General features: G+C 41.9%; 1 protein-coding gene across 14 annotated transcripts in view; it reads right to left on the bottom strand.

Moving 5' to 3' along the window:
• The window catches only part of LOC140733465 (doublecortin domain-containing protein 2), a 155,666-nt gene that overhangs the window by 79,234 nt on the left and 51,354 nt on the right, over positions 1–25,078 (bottom strand). For all 14 annotated transcript variants that reach the window (XM_073056841.1, XM_073056840.1, XM_073056830.1 and 11 more), the window contains one exon: positions 10,159–10,305. In XM_073056841.1, the coding sequence (XP_072912942.1) occupies positions 10,159–10,305 (147 nt within the window). The remainder of the gene's footprint in view (positions 1–10,158; positions 10,306–25,078) is intronic.

Below are 25,078 nucleotides of genomic sequence, written 5' to 3'. Positions count from 1 at the left end.
GAAGCCTTGCGCAGGCAGGTGTGTGCGCATACGTGTACGTGCCGATTTTTTTCTGCAAATTAGTTTTGGCTAAGTCTTCCCGATTCTGTTAAGTGAAACTACACATACATTATTTCTACTTTATATAGGCTGTGTATTTATCATTTCATTCCTGCTTTTACTATATGCTAATGTTATTTTAGGTTTTTTGTGCTATTTGGTATGATTTGGTAGGTTATTTTTTGGGTCTGGGAATGCTCGAAAAATTTTTCCATATAAATTAATGGTAATTGCTTCTTCGTTTTACGCCATTTCGGCTTACGAAAGGTTTCATAGGAACGCTCTACTTTCGGATAGCGGGGAAAACCTGTACATGGCATTTGAGCTGTACCTAGCCACAAAGTCATTGGTGTAGAGACAGTAGACCTAAGCACACATTCTTGAGGTGCACCAGTGTTGATTATTAGCAAGGTGGATATGTTTCTTTCTGATCTGCACAGACTGTGGTCTTCTGTTGAGGAAGTCGAGAATCCAGTTGCAGAGGGAGGAAGAGAGGCTCAAGTTTTGGAGCTTTTTGTAGGAATGTTTGCGTTTAGCACTGAGCTGTAGTAAATAAACCGCAACTTGAAGTATTAGTACTATTCAGGTGATCCAAGGCCATGTGAAGAGCTAATGAGATCGCATCCACTATAGAGAATTGTAGTATTGTGGTGACAGGCAAATTGAAGTGGGTCCAGGTCCATCCTTAGGCAGGAGTTGATTCTAGCCATAACCAACCTCTCAAAGCACTTCATCACTGTAGATGTGAATGCTACGGGATGACAGACGCTACGGCGCTCACCTTGGCTCTTCTCGGGCACTAGTATGATTGTTGCCCTTTTGAGGCAGGTGAGAACTTCCATCTGTAGCAATGAATACACCACTAGGGCCTGTCACCTTACGAAGGTTCACCCTCATCTGACATTAGCCTCTGAGAAGAAGATCACCGGTTCACCGTGTGCTGCAGGGACCCTCATAGCTGTAGTTTTATTCTCCCTTTCAAACTGAGCACAAAAGACATGGAGTTCATCTGGGAGTGATGCACCATTCATTATAAGTTTCACTTTGTAGGAAGCAATGGCCTGCAAACCTTACCAGAGTTGACATACATACAATTCCACCACTAAGCTCAATCAGAATTGTTCTTTTGCTCATGAGATAGCTCTCTGTAAGTCATACCTGGCCTTTGTGTATAGTTCTAGATCACCAGACCTGAATGCCACAGATCCAGCCCCCAGCAGACATCGAATCTGCTGGTTCATCCATGAGTTTTGATTTGAGTATTATGGTTTGTGACAACTGTGTCTATTCATTCAGAATCAAAGATGAATCCCTGAATTCTGTAAAGCCCACAGCTTCAAGATGTCCTGTAAGCATTTTCCGTCTCCCTTTTCCATGCCTTCTTGGTCCTCTCCATTAGTGCTGCAGTCTTCATTCTCTGCCAATAATTAGGGAGTAGAAGTACAGCCAGACGATCAGACTTTCCAAAATGAGGGAGTAGGATGACATGGTCAACGTTCTGGATGGTAGCAAAACAGTGGTCCACTGTGTTGGCTCCTCTGGTTCCACCAGTGATATGTTGATGATAATTATTTAGAGGCTTTTTCAAGCTGACCTGGTTAAAATCCCCAAAATGTTGGGGAATGTATCAAGGTGCACTCTTTCATGCCTGTTGATTACATCACTCAGCTTGTCTAGAGTCTGTTTGACATTGGCCTGAGATGAGATGTACAGTACATTGCTACCAAGATAATGGCCAAAAACTCCTGTGGCAGATAAAATGGATGGCATTATCAGGTTCCCACTCAGCCTGCTCTGCTCCAATGAGAAATCATAGTCAAGTCTCTCCAACTGAAACATTCAATCCCAGCAGCATCCTAGTGAATCTTCTTTGCAGCTTTTCCAGTGAGATTATGCCGTTCCTATAATGTGGCAATCAGTCGAGGTCACAATCAGGCAAGTCATGATCTGACTTATGGAGGTGCATTTCTGAGGTATTGTGTGGTCCTCCCCGACCCTAATTGGTGTATTTGTATGTCTATATATTCCTGTTGCCAATCCCCAATTCACACTACTATTTCAACTTTCACAGCATAGGTCAGTGACAATAACCCCAGTGACAGTGAATGGAGCTACAACTTCAGTATTGTGGTCTTTGCTGAATTCTGAAATGTTCCCCGTCATTGGTATTTCAGCTCTTTTGGCATTATTGCCCTTTGACCTAATGTTACCTTTAACTTCTCCTGTTAGGCACAGCCAAAATAATTTCCCTCTTTCTTTTAAGGTGGAGATTTTTCCACCTTAAAATAAAGATAAATGTTGTAAACTATGTCTCACATTTTCAGTCTTATTGTTGATCAAGAATTGGGGCAGGCTTCTCTAATTTAATTGGAGGAAGGACTGAGAGACCTGAGAAATTATGTGGTTTTGGTTGTAAATACTGACTTTCAGAAGTCAGTACTTACAACTGTGCATCACTCCTGTGAGTCCCTCTAGTGATTGTTATGTTCAAATCTTGTTGTGCTCACTCAGGGAAAAAAGTACCCAGTGCAGAGCAGAGAGAATATGAACAGTAATGATATGACACATTACAGCAGAGAAGCTTAGAGACCATAAAAAAGGAAGCAAGAATAGAAAAAAGGAACAGGAATAAAGTCCAAAGGCAGTACTGATTTGCCTTTTCATTCTTTAATGCCTTAACTCAATCACAAGTTTATTTCTTCATGTGCAGAATCACAAACATGAGAAAATCTGCAGCTACTGGAGATCCAAGCAACACACACAAAATGCTGGAGGAACTCAGCAGGCCAGGCAGCATCTATGGAAAAGAGTACAGTTGACATTTCAGGCCCAGACCCTTCCTCAGGACTGGAAAGAGGAGGTCAGAGTGAGAAGGTAGTGGAAAGGTGGCAGGTGATAGGTGAAACTGGGAGGGGGAGGGGTGAAGTAAAGAGCTGGGAAGTTGATTGGTGAAAGGTTTGGAGGTAGTGGAATCTGATAGAACCATGGAAGAAAAGGAAGGAGAAGAAGCAGCAGAGGGAGGTGAAGGGTAGGTAAAAGATAAGTTGAGAGAGGGAAACAGGAATGGAGAACAGTGGAGGGGGCAGGCCGGACGGGGGGCCATTAACCAGAAGTTCGAGAAATTGATGTTCATGCTATCAGGTTGGAGGCTACCCAGACGGAACACAAGGTGTTGCTTCTCCAACCTGAGTGTAGCCTCATTGCAGCGGCAGAGAGGTCATGGAGTGATATGTTGGAATGGGAATGGGAAGTAAAATTGAAATGGGTAGCTACTGGGAGATCCTGTTTTTTTGGCGGACAGAGAGCAGGTGCTTGGTGAAGCGGTCTACATCATGTCTCACAGGTACAGTAGATATTCCACCCTCTATCAGTTTACTTCACCCCTCCCCCTCTCTCGGCTTCACCTATCATCTGTCACCTTGTACCTCTTCCTCTCCTCTCCCCACCTTCTCACTGACTTCTTATCATTTTCCCAGTCATGGTGAAGGGTCTCAGCCCGAAATGGTGTCTGTTTACTCTTTTCAATAGATGCAGCCTGGCCTGCTGAGGTTTTTTCCAGCACACGATGCAGAAATGGGTTTTATACACTGGAGTATCATGCCATTTAAAAGGTGCCTTTAGCTTCTAAGATCTCCTTCTCTTCTGCTTCTACTGGTTCTCATCTGTTCTGAATCCATGATGCATGCCACATTTGAAGGTGTACTACTTATTTAAAAACACTTGAGTTACATTAAGTATATATATATATATGTCTATTAAATAGTTGGATTAAAATAAGTAGTGCAAAAACAGAAATGACAATGATATCTAGAAACTACTCTCTTACTTTCCCCTCCAAACCAGGAAGCACTTACAAAGAACAAGCAATTACAATGAGAAGCCAGACATACTTCTAGACAAAAAGCAAACCAATTTGTACAGTACCACAAAATTTCAGTGCTCCAATTACATTTTGTACAAGGTAGTTTGATGTTGTTGGGAAGCAACTGGGTTGCATTCAGGGGCTTCAAGCACAGCTGGAATGAATGGAAATGATGTTTTTATTTGTCAATGATGTTGGCAAATATGAATATGTTTCTAATGACTTAGATATTAGGGGAGATGGAAATCATATTACTACTAATGAAACTTCCAAGAGAGAACTTTTTCCAAAATTTAAATATTCCAGCCAGGAACTTCCCGGACTCTCAGTCAGTATTAACATTTAATCTGGGTGTATTTCCCGTTACATCAAAGGGTATATCCTGGAGAAACCACGTTTAAAAATATCAAGCATTGGACTCTGAAAAGAATGGAAATATCTCAGAATGTTTCATCCCAAAGAACAGGCAGAGCTCAATTATGGTTCCCCCTACCAAAAGAGACATTTAAATTGTGATTCTACAAGCTTGTAATTAGCTTTATTTAAATAATACTGTATAATGATATTCTATAAACATGATACAATCATTGTTTTTTCTTTCTACTCATTTTTCTGGGTATACCTCAGATAAATACTTCGTGGAGATTTGTGATATATATGATTATATGATATATATGTACAATGTCTGAAATACATCTTATGAAAATGCTTGTTTGATGATGAACTTCAATTAAAAAAAATAAATTACAAAAAAAAAGGTGCTAATGTGGCTAAAGAAGCTGAGCAAATTGCGCCAAATGATATCACACATGAAATATAGAATAAAGTAGTCATGAACACAGTATAGAGCCTTAATATACCTAATGCAGACTCTACATCAAAGGCTCTCAGCAACATAGGTGATTTCTTACTACATAACATTACTGTTTTGGCCAAGCAGCATATTTGGACTCATAATAAAGGCAGCAGCATATCATCAGCTCTGTCACATTCAGAACTGATTTTAATGTCAGTCACTCTTCACCCACTATTAAGCCAGGTTTGTGTTGCCTCGTTAAACCTTGATGCAGCTGTGATAAAGCTACAGTATTAGAGTAGGCCACTTGACCCATCATGGGTGCTACACAAAACATTCAAGCCTGATTCTATTCCGTTCCTCGTTTACAAACATTTCTCCCCTTCAGGTATCTGTCAGCTTATTACAGTAGTTTTAAATGAGAGCTTCACAATTGTTTGCAGCAAGAGTCCATGTTTTAACAGAATGCAGATTAAGTAATATGGAGCAAAGCACTGGAGCAACTCAAACAAGTCAGACAGCATCTGTGGAAGGAAATGGGCAGGTAACATTTTGGGTTGAAGCCCTTCATCTGGACACATCTTACCTATCCTTGGACCAGTATTCCACCAACAATCATCAAGCCACTCTTTTCTGTACCATCAACAACCTGATCACTTCAGGAGATCTCCCCTCCACAGCCTCCAGTCTTATTATTCCCCAACACTGCACTGCTCATTGAAGCTTTAGGCAGTCCAGATGAAGAGTCTCCACCCAAAATGTGACTGCCCACTTCCTTCCAAGGGTGCTACCTGATCTGCTGAGTTCCTCCAGTGTTATGTACGTTGTCCCACATTTTAATCCTTTCAAGTGCATAGAAATGTTTCTTATATTCTTCATTTATTTCTGATTTTTTTTTAACTTTATGTATCAGTTCTCCAAATAATTTGCTAGCTTGGATTTCTACTCATGTAGTGGTTTTGCTGGTCATCATAAAGCAGTAGTTCTTGCAGTTGAGATCATCATATGTCACTGTTATTGGATTAATACATTGTTATGTGCAAGTGCATAAAGTTTAATTTGTTTCTGACAAATGACTGTTGCACACTCGCAGCCTTCACTTCATCCTGACCGTAGGTATAATAATACATCAATGCCTCTGACTCAGTCTAAACCTGGCAAGGAAACCTTGTCAAATATCAATCATCAGGTTCAGTTCAGTCCACTCAATAAATGGTTTTGTCATGTGTCAATGACTCTGCTCCAGGCAAGAGGCCTAATTGTATATCAGTGCTCCTTCTTCAGGTCCATTCACTACTCCTGGCATCACTGCTGACAGGAGCTCATCAGGTCTTAGTTCTACTGCCTCACTCCAATCTTACAATGAAACTGTGCTTCCCGCTGCGCTCCTGCTGCAAGACTGCATCTTACACTACTGCTCATTCCATGGTTTCAATGAGAAGTGAAGAAGGGGATGCCAAGAGCGGCACTAGGCAAAGCTAAATATCAGGCACTAAGCAAGTCAAGCTGTAATGTAAGACTAATCAGAAAGTCAGCACACCTCACAACCATCGGATCAAGTCAAAGCTCTAATATAATGTGGCATCTAATTATAAATAGAGGTGAATATTTAACCAGATACAGAGAGGTGAATAATTCTGGTGGAATCTACTGTGTTACTGCTAAAGATAAGGCTAAGCTTTTCATCTGGAAGTACTGAATTCATGATTCATCCTAAGATTTCCATCACTACAGAAGCTTGTCCTTAGACAATTCAGATCCCCATCAGATATCAATTAGAAAGCACTGGATACAGCAAAGCCAATGGGACCAAGTATCAGTGTGATTATGGTACTGAAGACCTGGGCTCCAGGACTAGCCAAACTTCCAACCAAGCTGTTTCAATACAGATGTAATACTGGCAGAAGTCCAACAAGCAGGAAAAACAAAACCCAGCTAATTACCACCTAAATGAGTCTATTAATCATTAGCAAAATAATGGATAGTATCATCAAGCAGAACATACTTACCAATTTGGGTTTCACAAGGAACACTACACTCCAAACTTCAGCAAAGCATGGCTTAAACAGGGACCATAGGGCAGAATTCTAGAGTTGAGATGCGGGTCACTAACCTTGACACTGAGGTGGAATTTAATCAAGTGTGGATCAAGGAGCCCTTGTAAAACTGAAGTCAATTGGTATCAAAAGAAATGGTTAAAATCAATGGGGATGTACACTAATGAATATTCAATGCCATAAGTGAATGTAGCAAGATCTAGACAACATTTAGCCTGGGTTGATAATATTGGTGCCACAAACAAGTCAGACAACAATCACCTCCACAAAGACAGAGTCTGACTGCTTACTCTTGACATCCTAAGGTACTACTATTGTCAAGTTTCCTACCATCACCATTGACCAGACACTCAATTAGATCAGACACATTAATACTGCTACTATAGGATAGATATCCCAGAGGAAGTGACTCACCTTCTGATAGCCTGAAATGTTCACATCCACAACCAGCACAAGATTAGAGCACAATGGAGTACTTTTCTCTTGTAGTTCCAGCGATCCTATGCATTCATTTCCTTCCTAAACATTCCACCATCCTGAACATCCATTCCCTTCTCACTGCTACATGAGGGAATGAACACTGTCCAATCATTAGTAAACATCCCCATTGACTAACACGAGGAAATCTGCAGATGCTGGAAATTCAAGCAACACACTCAAAATGCTGGTGGAACGCAGCAGGCCAGGCAGCATCTACAGGAGAAGCACTGTCGACGTTTCGGGCCAAGACCCTTCATCAGGACCCATTGACTGCCATTTACAAAGTGTATTACTGTTCCTTGCCCTAGCTATTCTGAGATCATCTCCCAAACCTGCATCGTCAACTACTATAGAGGACCAGAGATGAGTATCCTCAAAATTCTCATTTTTTGCAATGTGCTGTTGAAATTTTGTAAGTGTATCCCTACAACTACCATTGACTGTAAAAACTCTAGTCAATTATTTTCTCCCAAATTAGGTGCCAACATGAGCAAAGTGTACAATTATGTTCAGATGGAGCAGCAAACTTCATCTCAGATAAGTGAATGCAGATTGAATCAGGTACGTTTATAAGATAGGAGTTGACTGTGGCATCTAGTTAACTGAACTGACAGTTATCCACCCTTAAAATGTAAAAGGTCCAAACTCATTGAGTAAACTGCTGGCAATAAATAGGCATCTTGATAAACTCACTGGATCAAGATGTTTCATCTTATGCTGTCCCAGTCACCATACAGCCCAGGTTAAGAGAGGAATATTTTTAAAGTTAGAGATACAGCATGGCAAAAGGTCCTTCCAGCCTAACTTGTACATCTTTAGAATGTGGGAGGAAACTGGAGCACCCAGAGGACGCAGCCCATGCAGTCACAGGGAGAGCATACAAACTCCTGACAGAATTTAAGCCGGGACGCTGTCACTGCAATAGCATAATGCTAACTGCTATGCTACTGTGCTGCCACGGAAGCATGGTGATTACAGGTGGAGAGGAGAACATTGAGAGGGATCCAAGGAAATGTGAGTCCAGATTCGTTTCGTAGAGGAGTTGTACTGGATTAACAACAGTAAGTTTAAACCTTCAGCCTGCTTGGTTCTTTCTACTCTGTTGCACATTGTTAGGATCTTGGACATCAGCATGTTCAAGTTCACTTTGAAATTTGAGGAGAAACTGAATTCCAATGCGTCGGTATTTCAGTACAATAAAGGAAATTACAATGGCATGAGAGGAGAACTGGCCAAAGTTGACTGGAAAAGGACACTAGCAGGAAGGACAGCAGAGCAGCAATGGCTGAAGGTTTTGCGAAAAATGAGGGAAGTGCAAGACAGATATATTTCAAATAAGAAGAAATTTTTGAATGAAAGAAGGACAATACTATGGCTCACAAGTGAAGTAAGAGCCAAATCCAGTGAGAAGATAGAGGATTGGGAAGCTTTTTAAAACTTGCAGAAGGAAACTAACAAGGTCATTAGGAAGGAAAAGATGAATTATGTAAGGAAGCTGGCGACTGATATCAAAGAAGAAACTAAAAGCTTTTTTAAGTATATAAGGGGTAAAAGAGAGTTGGGGTAGATATAGGACCAATAGAAAGTGAAGCTAGAGATAATGTAATGAGAGATGCAGAGGTGGCAGAGGAACTGAATGCATATTTTGCATCAATCTTTACAGTGGAAGACATCTGCAGTATACCGGACATTCAAGAGTGTCGGGGAAGTGAAGTAGGTACAGTGAAAGTTATGACTGAGAAGGTGCTCAGGAAGCTTAATGGTCTGAGGGTAGATAAGTCTCCTGGAGCTGATGGAAGGCACCCTCGGGTTCTGAAGGAAACAGCTGGAGAGATTGTGGAGGCATTAACAATGATATTTCAAGAATCTATAGATTCTGGCATTGTACCGGATGAATGGAAAATTGCAAATGTTACTCCACTATTTCAGAAGGGTGGGAGGCAGCAGAAAGGAAACAATACACTTGTTAGCCTGACATCAGTGGTTGGGTATTTGTTGGCATTGATTGTTAGGGATGAGATTACGGAATACCTGGAGGCACATGACAAGACAGGCCAAAGCCAGCATGGCTTCCTGAAAGGAAAATTCTGCCTGACTAACCTACTGCAATTTTTTGAGGAAATTACAAGCAGGATAGGCAAAGAAGATGCCATAGACATGGTGTACTTGGATTTTCACAAGGCTTTTGACAAGGCGCCACACATGAGGCTGCTTAGTAAGAGCCCATGGAATTACAAAGAAGTTACTAGCATGGGTAGAACATTGGCTGATCGGCAGAAAACAGAGAGTGGGAATAAAGGGATCCTATTCTGGCTGGCCTTATGGTCTTATGTTGCACCTTAAGCTTAATTCACATCTAGTTTAAGCATGAAATCCTAACTGAAATGCATTTCTATGGAAAACAGAAATATAGGCAGTTGCTTCTTGATTCATTGGGTCATGTAACTACCAGTCCAATTTTGTAGTTGCTGTTAACAGGCCATAACCACACAAAATACTGTAAACATAAAGAAGTCACATGCTGTGAATGCAACCCACACTATTGTTACTTTAATCCTGCCTTCAGCTGGAGGAATACAGTGCTCCCAGAACAATACTGACAACAATATCACTATTTCATTACACAGATATTTTGATATATTGCTTGTAGTAAATAATTAAATGATAAAATATTCTTCTACATGCATGCATTTTATGCAGTTCCAGTGAACAGCTTTGCTCCTGAAAATTTGGCAGTTATTTTAAAGAAACTTTAAAAACAAAATCCACTCCTGAAGAACCTTAAAGTCCTTGCAAGAAGCACTTAATTTTGCACTGTGTAGTATAATTTATGCATTTAATAATGCAATACTGACTAAGCAACTTTTTAAATACACAGTTATATGCTCAGACAATGTAGAACTAATGCAGCGTTTAACACTCACCCTTGTGTCTCTCGTACTGTAATTTTCTTTGACAGGACCTGATAATAGGGCAGCTTCTTGAATTTCTCTGATCCAACAGCCACGTAATATTGGTTATTTTCTAATTCAGCCGCACCAAGCAAGGGCCTTCCATCCAGTGTACAGAGTCTGTGTATTCACAAACAAAAGGAACATTTTAATACCCTACAACAACACACACAAAATGCTGGTGGAACACAGCAGGCCAGGCAGCATCTATAGGGAGAAGCACTGTCGACATTTCGGACCGAGACCCTTCGTCAGGACACAAAGGATTTTAATACCCTTTTTTTTTCAAATCTATGTATTATTTCTGAGTGACTGAATCCTGATGGAAGTGATTAAACTGTGGTGATGAAGTGATTTTCTGCCAATTGTCTAGTCATCAATTGCAAGCCCCATATGACATTTTGTCTAACTTCTGGTCAAACATCTCCAAATAAATACCTATTATTAAGATCAAATATCGACCATAGTAAATTCAAAGGGAATCTAATTACCTACCTAGGAAATCCAAGGACATATAAGGGAGACTCTGGACACGCTGTTCTGATGTAGAGTTTTCGACCTTGTTTTCTTTTAGCAGATGCTGACTGACCTGATGGGTGTTTACAGCATTTCTTTTGGTGAAAAGGAGGATAAAGCTCATTCCCTGAGTCCTAGGTCCTCTCGTTTGTGCTGAGAATTGAATATCCAGGGATTTTAATTAGGAGGATAACCTGTGAGATTAAATCCCTTGATGAAACCATATCTCGTTGAACAGTACCCTTTCTTTACCGGTTTAATAGCCCTTTACTTTTTCCATTTGGAGATACTGAAGGATCATTAGGGCTCAAGTGAAATGTGCATGGGTGGTTTCAGTGTACAAATAAACAATGTTCACCAGAGAAAGAAATGAAAATAGAAAACACCAAAGAAAAATGCAGAACAAGTAATAAGCACTTTAAGGCGAACTAGACAGATCAAAATATCTTTTGGGGCCTGTTACCAACTCCTTTGGTAGTTTATGAGGAAAGATTTAAATGAAAATATTTCCTTGCCTCACTGCTTCAGGTGCTAATTAACCTGCTGTGTATTTCTTGTGTCTGTGTTATGTTCTCCAAAATCACATGATTTGTCTCAAAAGGGGCAAAGCTCACATAAGGAATTTGTCAGGCACACTGACAGGAGCGGGTGACATTTTAATGCCAAATTCCATGATACCATACATTGAAAATTAAAGTGAATTCCCCATAAAACAAGATTTGAAAATAATATAAAGTATTATTTTTCCCCAGTGCCACTCAATCTTGGACAGTCTCCAGATAACAGGCCTTACTCCCAGCCTTGCTCTGTTGCTGAATTGTAAGATTATTCATCTCAGCCAATGCGCTGAGCCAATTCAGTTAATCAGAAAAATAGAGTGGCTGTCTCTGCCAAATAGGAAAGAGTTCAGAGAAGGCAAGTGGCATGGCAAGTACATGTTCCCTCGTCTACTTCTTCGCAAATCACTTGCTTGCTATTCCATATGTTACACTTTGATCTCATAACACGGAGAAAATGCTGCAGACGCCAGGCGAGAAACAGAATACAGTTGCAAATGTTAAGTCAATCAGACAATATTTGTGGAAACTATAACATTCTTGCAGCATCTTTTTTTACATCATGATGGGCAGGTACCATTAGTGCACCATTTCATCATAAATGAAAACACAGAGAAAACTTTATTCACCAGAAAATAACAGTATTTATTCTCTATTGTAAATAGTAAAAACTATGCATTATGCAACTCAAAATGTGTCCTCGCAGAAAGTGATTTAGAGCATAAGCAAATCGGGTCAGGTTATGAATTAGGCCTTCACAATTTATGGATTTGAATTAAGGCTATGGAAAATTAACAGAAAATTCATTAACCTGCTGATAGGAAATTCTTTTATATCTCTTGTCATAAAGTTGTTAATGTTCTTCAAAATTGGATATTTTATTAAACTGACTTGGGCTTACTTTATTATTTCCTCCCCCATCTGGATGCTTCTGTCCATCATCTCTCCCTTATCTGATTTCACATCACCTTTCAGCCTCTAGCTCTATCTTCCCCCTCTCCCCCTTCTTCTGCCTCATTCTGCCCAACATTTTCCCCTAGCCTCTCTATAAAGACTTCTCCCACCCCACCTAGCTCCATTTGTTATTACCATTTTCATCTCTCCTGCTTCCAACCATCACCTACTAGCCCCTGTCTCACCTCTTTACACTTGCAATTTTGCCTCTACATTTTCTGTCCTAATGTAGGGTCTCATCCCAAAGCATCAACTATCCCTTTGTCTTCACAGATAATGCTTGACTTTCCGACTTCCTCCTGCACATTATTGTTCATTCCAGATCCCAGCATCTGTCAGTCTCTTGTGCTCTGAAGCACATTCATATTTGCCACTAGTTTCACATACTATGTATGATGTTAACCTCATAGGTGTATTGTGCTATCAAGGAATTAAATTGCATAATAGTCCTGAGTGTTGCATAATCAAATTCCTATGAAGAATAGAGATTTAATGAAAATCAGACTAGTTGCACATTGTCCAAAATACCCTGGATATGCCCAGTAGAGTCCAACCATGAGCAATGCACATCCAGATGTCCCATCTGTAATTTTCAGAGCTATTTTAATTTTCTTGATGATATGATACCTCTTAATATTGTTTTTTCACTTCAGTCTTCCCTTACTAAACCCTCCGTGCCTCTGTCAGATCTAAAGGGGAACACACAAATCAGTTCTCTGTACAATGTTAGTAACGCAACTTAGTAGGTTCCCTTTAACTAACTAACTTGCTTGGTTCTACTCCTAGCTGTCCATTTTGCTCTCTACTAGAGCAACTACACTGCACATCAATCCAGTTATAAACACAAGGAAATCTACAGATGCTGGAGGAACTCAGCAGGCCAGGCAGCATCTATGGAAAAGAGTGCAGTCGACGTTTCAGGCCAAGACCCTTCATCTGCACTGGAGAAAAAAAAGCCGAGGAGTAGATTTTAAAGGTGGGGGGAGGGGGAGAGAAACACAAGGTGATAGGTGAAACCTGAAGGGGGTGGGATAAGATAAAGGCTGGGAATTTGATGATTGAAAAGGATATTGGGATGGAGAATCGGGAGTCTAATAGAAGAGGACAGAAGGCCATGGAAGATAGAAAATGGGGGAGGAGCACCAGAGGGAGGTGATCAGTGGGCAAGGAGATAAAGTGAGAGAGGGAAAAGGGGATGGGGAATGATGAAGGGGGAGCATTACTGGAAGTTCAAGGAATCAATGGTCATGTCATCAGGTTGGAGGCTACCCAGATGAAATACAAGGTTTTATTCCTCCAGCCTAAGTTTGGTCTCATCACAACATGGATAGACATACCAGAAAGGGAATGGGAAGTGGCATTAAATAGGTGGCCACTGTGAGTTTGCGCTTTGTCTGGCAGACGAAGCGTGGTTGCTCAGTGAAGTGGTCTCCCATAAGGTCTCACCAATATACAGGAGGCCACACGGGGTGCACTAGACACAGTATATAACCACAACAGCCTCACAGGAGAAGTGTCATCCCCCTCTTTCGCTATTCCCCATCCCCTTTTTCCTGTCTCAGCTTATCTCCTTGCCTACCCACTGCCTCTCTCTTTCTTCCATCTTCTTTCTTGCATGGCCTTCTGTCCTACCAGACTCCCCCTTCTTCAGCTAATCTTTCACCAATCAACTTCCCAGCTCTTTACTTCATCCATCCCCCTTCAGGTTTCACCTATCACCTTGTGCTTTACTCTCCCCTCCCCCCACCTTTTATATCTACTCCTCAACTTGTTTTTCTCCAGTCCTGCTGAAGGGTCTCAGCCCAAAATGTCGACTGTACTCTTTTCCATAGATGCTGCCTGGTCTGCTGAATTCCTTCAGCTTTTCCAATCCCCGGCCCCACTCTGTTCCCTAACCCATTCAAAAATCTAAACCAACCTGACCACCTCTGGCATCCAAATATCACACCCAGTACCCTCTCCCACCCATCTCCCAGTAATTTCTCCCATCAACTGCCCTTTTGCATCATGGTACAGTAACCTTAAAGTGTAACCCTGCATTACTTACTTCCAACGTCCTGAACACCTAACCCAACTGGCATCATTCTGGATTGACAACCAGCTTCTTCATATTAATCCAATTCCCATCCCTTCCCACAATCCCCACCCAACATTCCGGCCCCCACTCTCCCCAAGATCAATCTTCGCAGTTCACATGTAGAGAAGGTATGACAAAAATGCTTGATTCAATGGCTAATTTAATGCCACAAATTTTAACTGCATAGTAATTCAAATGTTGGTGATATATTTATCCAATTCTAGAATTTTTGGACATAAATTTAGGATGTGGAGGTTTTACCCTTTTCTACCAGATTCAAAAATCCCACATAACTAAAATCCAGCATAACGAATAGGAGGGTGCACACTACAGCAAAATCAACACAGCTGAAATTTTGAATGTTTCAAGTGTATTAGACATAAAACAAACAACTAATCATTAATTAAAACAGTAATTAATACCAATAATATTTCCATGATCAGAGTAAACCAAAAATAGAAAGTAAATTCGACATCTAGGAAACCAGCAAAATAAATAGATCGATAAATATTGAACAGGCAGAAGGATAACAATCAGTAAAATTCTGCAAAATATCAGTTTCAAGTGCCATCACCCATCATCCTGGTCTCTCAGTACCCTGAGGATGTTCAAAATAGAATTTCAAAGTAATAGGAATGTGCGAAGTTAAATAATTCCCAGCAGAATCAGGAAACCTATTCACAGAGATGTCCATTTATGTTTGAAATCTCCTTAAACATATTTTCACCTCAGGGTTGGATGAGAACCTTAATTTATTGGCCAGATACTTGCATTTCAAAACCCAGAATATACCAGTGTCTGTATGTATCTCGTGAACCACAACTCCCTTATTGCATGCATTTTCTGTTTAAGTCTAGAAACAGTAGTAAATCAAAAAAAACTACCAAGTACCAATATTACCATCCTAGCTCTGATAGAAGGCAATTGACCTGAAACATTAAATATGTTTCTCTCTCAATTGAGTTACCTTTAACAGCATTTTGTGTTATTTTATGATCCTAGTACAGAAAATTTTAAGCTGTACAAGTTTGAAATGGTGATGAAAATATCTGCAAATACATCGCCTCTGGATACTCTGAATTTCATTGAACTGTATAGGAGGAATCAGGCAGATGATTCTCCAGCACCATTTCTACCCCCGAGGACCTTTTTTTGGTGAACAGCTTGATTAAGCAACTTGAGCACATCAAACTTCTTAGATGTAAACTGTGCCCTCACGTCTGGCTTGGATTTTAAAAATGATATAAAGATTTACCTCTGACAAATTATCAATGCAATGAGAAACCTGCTCTTACTAAGTAAATTTCCCTCATTGTCTGTTCATGCGAGTGAACACGTACGGTAAAAGACTGTCAGAAGAAGCTCAATTAGCTGAGAAGCACCATGACATTGGAAAAAGGATTACTCCCATCATATCACTTCCTTCTAAAAGGCTATGGGGAATGGACGAGGGGATGAGAACAATTGTATGGGTCCTTTTTGGAGTGATGACACTGGTATGATGGGCTCCAAGGCCTGTTTCCATGGTATAGAGTTCAATGATTCCATCACAATGATATACAAAGAAATTTCAGGACATAACAATGAAGCAGAAAGTGAGTCACGAATAAACTTCCGGTAATAGATGAATTAATGTGCAGTCTAATTTTTTGCAACAGATTCCATTAAAGCTCAGCAAACAATTTTTTAATGTGAATTTTTCCTTCAAACCCCTATCATCTACCAAAATGATTTCTCATAATTGTTAATGAGATTGTGCTGGAAAAGAGTCGCAGGAATTTTCCAGGCCTTCTAATTGCAGTTCATTCAACTCCATATGAAGGGCTTTAGTTAATAGCAACAATGTGATAAAAGAGAGAGTCTAATTTCTACTGTGGCATTCCAATTAATAAGCTTCAGTGTTATTCATAACCCTAGGTGGAATACAACAGACAAGAAATTGTAACACTTGGCACAACATTATATGCAACTAAGGAATTCCATTTAAATTTTAGCTGGTAAACAGCATCTTCAGCACACCTCCAGGTATTTGATTGAAGCTTTCTGTGTATTCACAAGGAAACCTCAGCATATCTCATGGCACTTGCACGATCTACGAGTACAAAACCAAAAAACTGTGCAGGCCTCAAACTCTGAATCTGACGTTAATCGTTGTTGAGGTCCATGCGATGTTAGTAAGGTGCCTTCTCCCTCAGCACTGGTACCTCAATCTTCACCATTCTTCCCTCATTCGCCAATTGATCTTCAGGGTCATAGTGCTGCTGATTGCCTCTGATTTTGCAATTCCAGTAGTTAGTACAGCAGTGGAGAAAAGCCAACAGCTTTTCTTTTCTCGAGAAGTTGCTTCTTTTTTTAAAAAAGAAACTAGCTCAAAATTTTAAACAGATAGTAGTTTTTATAAATGTACGAAGTGGAAGAGGGAGGCTAAAGTGAACCATAGATCCTTTGGAAGATGAAAAAGGAGGAATTAAAACTGGGTAATATAGAAGGTATTGAACAATTATTTTGTGTCAGTCTTCATGGTGGAGGACCCATCGTGGAGGATGTTTTGGGTAAAATGGGAAATGAGGACCTCAATGTTATCACTAAAGAGGTAGTGCTGAGCAAACTAGTGGACCTGAAGGTAAGTAAGTCCTGATGGAATGCATCCAGGCATTTGTGATAATTTCCCAAAATTCTCTGGACTCTGGGCAAGTACAGCAGATTGGAAGGCAAAATGACTATGCAGAAGGCAAGTAACTATAAGCAAGTTAGCATCTATAGTTATGAAACAGATTGAAGCTATCATTATAGAAAAAATAGTGACACACCTGGATAGAATTGATTCTATCAAGCAGATGCAGCATGGATTCAGGAAGGGCATGCCCTGTTTGACAAACTTACTGGATTCTGTGAGAATATAATGAGCACAGTGGATTGAGAGGAACAGGTGAATGTTGCATACTTGGTTTTCCAGAAGGCTTTCAATAAAGTGCCACACAAGACATCTATAAATCAAGGTTGCATGGAGTTGGGGGCAATATATTAGCATAAATAGAGGACTGGTTAACTAGTAGAAGGCAGACAGTCTGGATACATGGGTGTTTCTCTGCTTGGCAATCAGTGGTGAGCAGAGTGCTGCAGGGTTCAGTGCTGAGCCAGCAACTGTTCACGATATACATTAACAATTTAAGAGAGAGATAGATTGTAGTGTATCTAAATTTGCTGGTGACACTAAATCAAGTGGGAAAGCAGATCGTGCAGAGGATATGGAGAGACTGCAGAGATTATAGATAGGTTAAGTATAAGGGCAAAGGGCTGGCTGATGGATTACAATGTTGGTAATGTGAGATCATCCACTTTGGAAAGAAAATTATTCGATCATATTATTATTTGTAGTGAAATATTACACCATGCTGTCTTGCAGAAGGACTTGAGAGTTCTTGCATATAAATCACAAAAGGTTGGCTTGAGGGGGCAACAGGTTATCAAGAAAGCAAATAGAATGTTGGTCTTCACTGCTAATGGGATTGAGTTTAAGAGCTGCAACAGTACATGGTACCAATGAGGCTACTCCTGGGATACTCTGTGCAGGTCTGGTCTCGTTACTTGAGAGAAGCACTGCTGCTTTTCAAGGTGGTTCACTGGGTTGGTTCTGAAGATGAAGGGTTTACCATATAACCATATAACAATTACAGCACGGAAACAGGCCATCTCGGCCCTTCTAGTCCGTGCCAAATGCTTACTCTCACCTAGTCCCACCGACCTGCACTCAGCCCATAACCCTCCATTCCTTTCCTGTCCATATACCTATCCAATTTTTTTTTAATGACAAAATCGAACCTGCCTCTATCACTTCTACTGGAAGCTCATTCCACACAGCTACCATTCTGAGTAAAGAAGCTCCCCCTCATGTTACCCCTAAACTTTTGCCTCTTAACTCTCAACTCATGTCCTCTTGTTTGAATCTCCCCTACTCTCAATGGAAAAAGCCCATCCACGTCAACTCTATCTATCCCTTTCAACCTTCTTCACTCAAAGAATAAAGACCTAACTTGTTCAACCTTTCTCTGTAACTTAGGTGCTGAAACCCAGGTAACATTCTAGTAAATCTCCTATGTACTCTCTCTATCTTGTTGACATCTTTCCTATAATTCGGTGACCAGAACTGTACACAATACTCCAAATTTAGCCACACCAATGCCTTGTACAATTTTAACATTACATACCAACTCCTATACTCAATGCTCTGATTTATAAAGGCCAGCATACCAAAAGCTTTCTTTACCACCCTATCCACATGAGATTCCACCTTCAGGGAACTATGCACCATTATTCCTAGATCACTCTGTTCTACTGCATTCCTCAATGCCCTACCATTTACCATGTATGTCCCATTTTGATTAGTCCTACCAAAATGTAGCACCTCACACTCATCAGAATTAAACTACAGAATTCAACCCATTCTTCTAACTGGCCTAAATCTCTGCAAGCTTTGAAAACCTACTTCATTATCCACCACGCCACCTACCTTAGTATCAGCTGCATGCTTACTAATCAAATTTACCACCCCATCGTCCAAATCATTAACGTATATGACAAACAACATTGGACCCAGTACAGATCCCTGAGGCACACCACTAGTCACCGGCCTCCAACCTGACAAACAGTTATCCACCACTACTCTCTGGCATCTCCCATCCAGCCACTGTTGAATCCATTTTACTACTTCAATATTAATACCTAATGATTGAACCTTCCTAACTAACCTCCCGTGCGGAACCTTGTCAAAGGCCTTACTGAAGTCCATATAGACAACATCCACTGCTTTACCCTCATCAACTTTCCTAGTAACCTCTTCAAAAACTTCAATAAGATTCATCAAACATGACCTTCTACGCACAAATCCATGTTCCTGTTCCTAATCAGACCCTGTCTATCCAGATAATTACATATACGATCTCTAAGAATAATTTCCATTAATTTACCCACCACTGACATCAAACTTACAGGCCGATAATTGTTAGGTTTACTCTTAGAACCCTTTTTAAACAATGGAACCACATGAGCAATACGCCAATCCTCCGGCACCATCCCCGTTTCTAATGACATTTGAAATATTTCTGCCAGAGCCCCTGCTATTTCTACACTAACTTCCCTCAAGGTCCTAGGAAATATCCTGTCAGGACCCGGAGTCTTATCCACTTTTATATTCTTTAAAAGCGCCAGTATACGCCAGTACTTCCTCTTCTTTAATCATCATAGTTTCCATAACTACCATACTTGTTTCCCTTACCTTAAACAATTCAATATCCTTTTCCTTCGTGAATACCAAAGAAAAGAAATTGTTCAAAATCTCCCCCATCTCTTTTGTCTCCACTCATAGCTGTCCACTCTGATTCTCTAAGGGACCAATTTTATCCCTCACTATCCTTTTGCTATTAATATAACTGTAGAAACCCTTTGGATTTATTCTCACCTTACTTGTCAAAGCAACCTCATATCTTCTTTTAGCTTTTCTAATTTCTTTCTTAAGATTCTTTTACATTCTTTATATTCCTTAAGCACCTCATTTACTCCATGCTGCCTATATTTATTGTAGATCTCTCTCTTTTTCCGAACCAAGTTTCCAATATCCCTTGAAAACCATGGCTCTCTCAAACTTTTAACCTTTCCTTTCAACCTAATAGGAACATAAAGATTCTGTGTGACAAGTTAAAGGATAAGACACTAAAGATCTGTTAAGTTCAAAAATTGTTTAAAGCCAGTGAAAACACATGTTAAAAAGGGCTAAAATACTAACAGGTATTTAATTCATTTCATTGTTTCTTTCATTCTTTATTGTGTAAAGTTAAGCCCTGATAGTATTATCAGTGATCTGCAGAGTAGCCTTGATCTGCTAGCCAGAGGTCGATTGCTTCTGTCTCCACCCACATACCCAGGAGACATCGCGGTACTTTCTTCACCTGAGTAAATTCTCAATGAGGAAACCACATCACGTCTTTGTCGTGATTATCTCTCCCCATTTTTCAGGGGCGTAACATTATGGAGGCACCACTGAGATGGCGCTTCAGATGTCTGTTGTCCACAACCTGGTGGCAGAATTCTGCAGCAGCTAAATTCTCCCCACAATACAACTCTGGCGTGCTGTAATGAGAAAAGGCGCTGCTGTTCGAGGAGAGCTGGAAGCTGGTGGTGGAGTACACGTCATCTGAGGCCAGTCAGGGATCATCAGGAACGTTAAAGGCCATCCAGTTCAGAGCCAACTCCTGCACAGTAAGTTTCTCCTATCCTGTCAACATGCCAGCCTTAGAAGAGCTACAGGAAGCGGTAGGAGGAGGGCTACATACCCTGACTAGAGACAATTTGCTCGAAGTTTGTGATTTTCTTGACCTATCAGGCGAGCGAAGAACAGCTGTTGAAGGAAAGTCTCGCATATCACTAGTGACTCATGTAATGAAATTTCTTGAAAGAGAAGAAGTGGCAGAGTGAGACGATAATGGCCGGTCAGAACTGTTGTGACTGAAAGAGAGAATTGCAGACTTGACCAAGGGTACAAATAATGGAGCAGCCCCAGCCGGGCAAAGTGAGCAGCTCACCCCTGTTAATGCTACTGTTCGTGAGTCTCAGTACCAGTCTCAAACTACCGTGAGCCCACAAGTCAGCAGGCAGCCCTCCGTCAGTGCTCAGCCGCAGCAGCCAAGCCCATGCTGGCGCAAAGATCTCAAAATCTCTGGCCAAATAGGCGAACCAGGCCAAAAGGATAAACTGACATTCTCCAGCTTTGCTCAGCAGATTGAGAATGGACTGAACAAACGTTATCCTGAAATAGAAATAGTAGATGCGGCAATTAGAGCTATTTCTCCAGGCTCACAGTTACACAGCTATTTGGAGGGAAGACCCAACCTGACTCTCCCCGCACTGCGACGCATCCTGCGCTCCCACTTCCAAGAAAAGAGCGTGATGCATCATCAATAACTCTCTCTGAGACGTAAAGGTGAGATATCGGCTTTTATTGACTGGAAGAAGGAACAAGCAGTGGTTGACCACCATACTACATCCTGGAGACAGAGAGGCCGGGCTCAGACCTCAATCGCCTTTATACTGGGGTCTGTGGGAGGAGCCACAGGAGCAGTCAGCAGGGGGTGTGTCCAGACAGGTATATGTAGTTCACCACAGAGCGCCACAGAGCTTTACAAGCAGCTAGCTTCTGAAGCAAAGAACAGCAGAGAAACCCCTCAATTTTCTCATGCGGGTTCTAGATTTGAGGCAGAAAGTGCTGTTTGCTTCCCAAGAGTCAGAATCAGGACTTGGGTATGATCCAGCTTTAGTCCAGCGCATGTGTTTACACACATTACTTACTGGTCACCTTTTAAAGAGGACGTGACCATGTTATTCCAGCCAGACCTGAACCCATAGTGGCCAGATGGTCTTGAGTTTTATGACACACTAGTCAGAGTCAGGAAGGGTGTACTCCCAGTCATCACAGTTGATGTTTCTAACCCAACTGGCCATGACATTGTTCTGCCGAGGCGCACTTTAATCGGCACAGTACAAACTATTATGACGATTCTGCCTGCCCTGATTTCTGAGAAAGTTGCAACACCAGCCACAGTGAGCCACACCAGCATGAGACCCACAGGTAGTGCAAGTGAACAGTGGGACCCACCTGTAGATCTAAGTCACCTCAGTGAGGATCAGAGACCGGTAGTCAGACAGATGCTTAGAGAAGAGGGTCATTCCTTCTCAAGGTCGGTCAATGATATTGGCTGCATTGAAAACTTGCATATGGCTATTTTGCTCAAAGACACCGAACCAGTCAAACGCACATATATATCAGTTCCAGGCCCCCTGTACCAAGAAATGAAGGGTTACCTCCACAATCTGATACCACAGGGCTGGGTCAGGAAGTCAAACTCCTCATACTCCTCCCTGGTTGTGTGCATTAGAAAAAAAGATGGCACCCTCTGGTTGTGCATAGATTACAGAGACCTGAACAGGAAGACCCATCCTGACCGTCAGCCTATCCCTCATGTCCGAGACATCATGGACAGACTAGGTGGTAACTCCTGGTTTTCCCTCCTCAATCAGGGAAAAGCTTACCACCAGGGATTCATGTCAGAAGACAGCAGACCATTGACAGCTTTTGTTACCCCGTGGGGGCTTTATGAGTGGATTTGCATCCCTTTCGGCCTCATGAGCGCCCCTGCGGCCTTCCAACGTTGTATAGAGGAATGTTTGGAAGGGCTTCGGGGTGACATCTGCGTTCCTTATCTGGACGATACGCTGGTTTTCAGTAAAACCTTCGACGACCATGTGAATAATGTATGAACAGTGCTGCAACGCCTCAGAGAGTACGGCATCAAACTCAAGCCAAGTAAGTGTGACTTATTCAAGCGTGAGGTCCGCTGTTTGGGCAGAAGGGTTTCTGCAGAGGGCAACAGAGTTGATCCAGCTGACTTCGAAGCTGTTAGAGCACTAAAAGACATCAGACCTCAGACTCTGGGCCAACTCAGAAAAATACTTGGTTTGCTCACTGGCAGTACATAAAAGACTTTCAACTGAAAGCCAGCTGTCTGTATGAGCTTCTGAAAACAAATCTGGCTGAAGTTCCTGACAACAGAAAACCACAAACAAGGGTAAAGAAAGCGAGCCATGTTGTACCCTCAAACAAGCTGATCATGTGGACAGACCAGCACCAACAGGTACTTGAACAGCTGATTGACTGTCTGCTCCATCCACCAGTGTGTGGTTTCCCTGATTTCACTCAGCCATTCACTGTACACACGGATGCATCACACCAAGGCTTGGGAGCGGTACTGTATCAGAAACAAGACGGCAAGCTTAGAGTTATTGCTTACGGCTCTCGCACATTGACGGCAGCTGAAAGGAACTATCACCTCCATGCAGGCAAACTAGAATTCCTGGCTTTAAAATGGGTGATCACTGACAAGTTCCGCGATTATCTGCACTATGCCCCAACCTTCACTGTGTATAGTGATAACAACCCGCTCATCTACATCCTGTCGACTGCAGAACTGAACGCGACCACTTCCAGGTGGGCTGCAGAGTTGGTGATTTCCACTTTACCATTAAGTACAGACCGGGAAAAGAGAACAGTGATGCCGATGCTTTGTCGAGAATGCTGCTGGATGTAGAGTCAATGATGAGAGAATGTTCAGAGGAACTGCCGCCTAACACCATCGCTGCTGCCATACAAGCTGTTGAGGTACAGAAAGAGTCCCCAGCAACTTGGTCACTCACAGCGGTATCCATGTCATCCTCAGCTGAAAATGAGCCAGCCACTGCGTCAATCAGCCCAATACCAAAAGAGCAGTTAAAAGTAGCACAAAAATCAGACCCCGTCATCTGTCCTGTGTTAGAGAGTAAACTGTCAGGTTCCAAGCCACCAGTCAGAGAGCTGAGAGCATTCAGTCCAAGGACAAAATGCCTGTTCAGAGAATGGGACAAACTGACAATAGACAATGATGGCATTCTACACAGAACCACCACTGCCTGCAAGCAATTAGTCTTGCCGGAAAGCTACAAAGGGAAGGTGTTGGAAGAACTGCATAATCACATGGGACACCAAGGCGCTGATCGCACAGTATCTTTAGTGCGTGACCACTTCTTCTGGCCATATATGCAATCAGACATAGAGCACTATGTGACCAAAGCCTGCACTTGTCTAAAACAGAAAAAGCCCTGCCACGATACCAGGGCCCCCTTGACAAATATTGTGACAACCCAGCCATTTGAATTGGTGTGTATTGACTTCCTCCATCTCGACTGATGCAAAGGTGGATATGAGTACATCCTTGTTATTGTTGATCATTTCACACGTTTTGCTCAGGCATACACAACCACATCAAAGTCAGGGAAAACTGCTGCAAATCTCATCTTCAATGACTATGCCCTGAAGTTTGGCTTCCCCTCTCGCATCCACCATGACCAAGGAGGAGAGTTCGAGAATCAGTTGTTCAGTCAGTTAAAGAAGCTCAGCGGAGTGGCGGGGTCCAGAACAACGCCCTATCACCCGATGGGGAGCGGTCGAGTGGAACGCATGAATAGGACATGGTTGCAAATGCTAAGGACACTGACGGAGACACAGAAATCAAACCGGAAGGAGTCCCTGAACAAACTGGTGTGTGCCTATAAATGCACACACTGCGAAGTGACAGGCTACTCACCATTTTACCTCCTGTATGGGAGATCACCCTGGCTGCCAGTTGATATGCTCTTTGGACTGCGCACAGAGCCAGGTTCCAGTGATCAGCGGAATTATGTGGACAAATGGAAACAAGGTATGGAGGAAGCATACGCCATTGTAAACCAAAATGCTCAAAGGGCTGCCAAAAGGAGTTAAATGTACGATGACACAAAAGTAAGGAGTTCAGTGCTACAACCTGGTGAGCGTGTCCAGACACCCAGAGGAGGACCAGGTAAACTCCGAAACTATTGGGAGGACACAGTCCACACAGTGGTGAGACAAATGGGGTCAGACCTGCCAATTTATGAACTGAGACCAGAAAGGGGTAAGGGATGCTCCAGAGTCCTGCACAGAAACTTGCTAATGCCCTGTGATCACTTACCTTTTGAGACACAACCAGAGATAGCTACAAACGACCAGGGGAGACGGAAAAAGAGACACCAGCCTGCACATCAAACTCGGGAAACGGATGAGGACAGTGAGGATGAGTATGAGCTTCATTATGAGCCACTCCGGCCCCCCACGGTGTCAGCAGAAAGAAATGAGACATTGGGTGAACCAGGGATGGGGCCTGAACACAGGCACCCACCAGCAGAAAGG

The sequence above is a fragment of the Hemitrygon akajei genome, chromosome 9, assembly GCF_048418815.1.
Source record: "Hemitrygon akajei chromosome 9, sHemAka1.3, whole genome shotgun sequence".
Lineage (NCBI taxonomy): Eukaryota > Metazoa > Chordata > Chondrichthyes > Myliobatiformes > Dasyatidae > Hemitrygon > Hemitrygon akajei.
The sequence above is the reverse complement of the archived record's forward strand: the minus strand, read 5'-3'. Positions and strand labels throughout refer to the sequence as shown.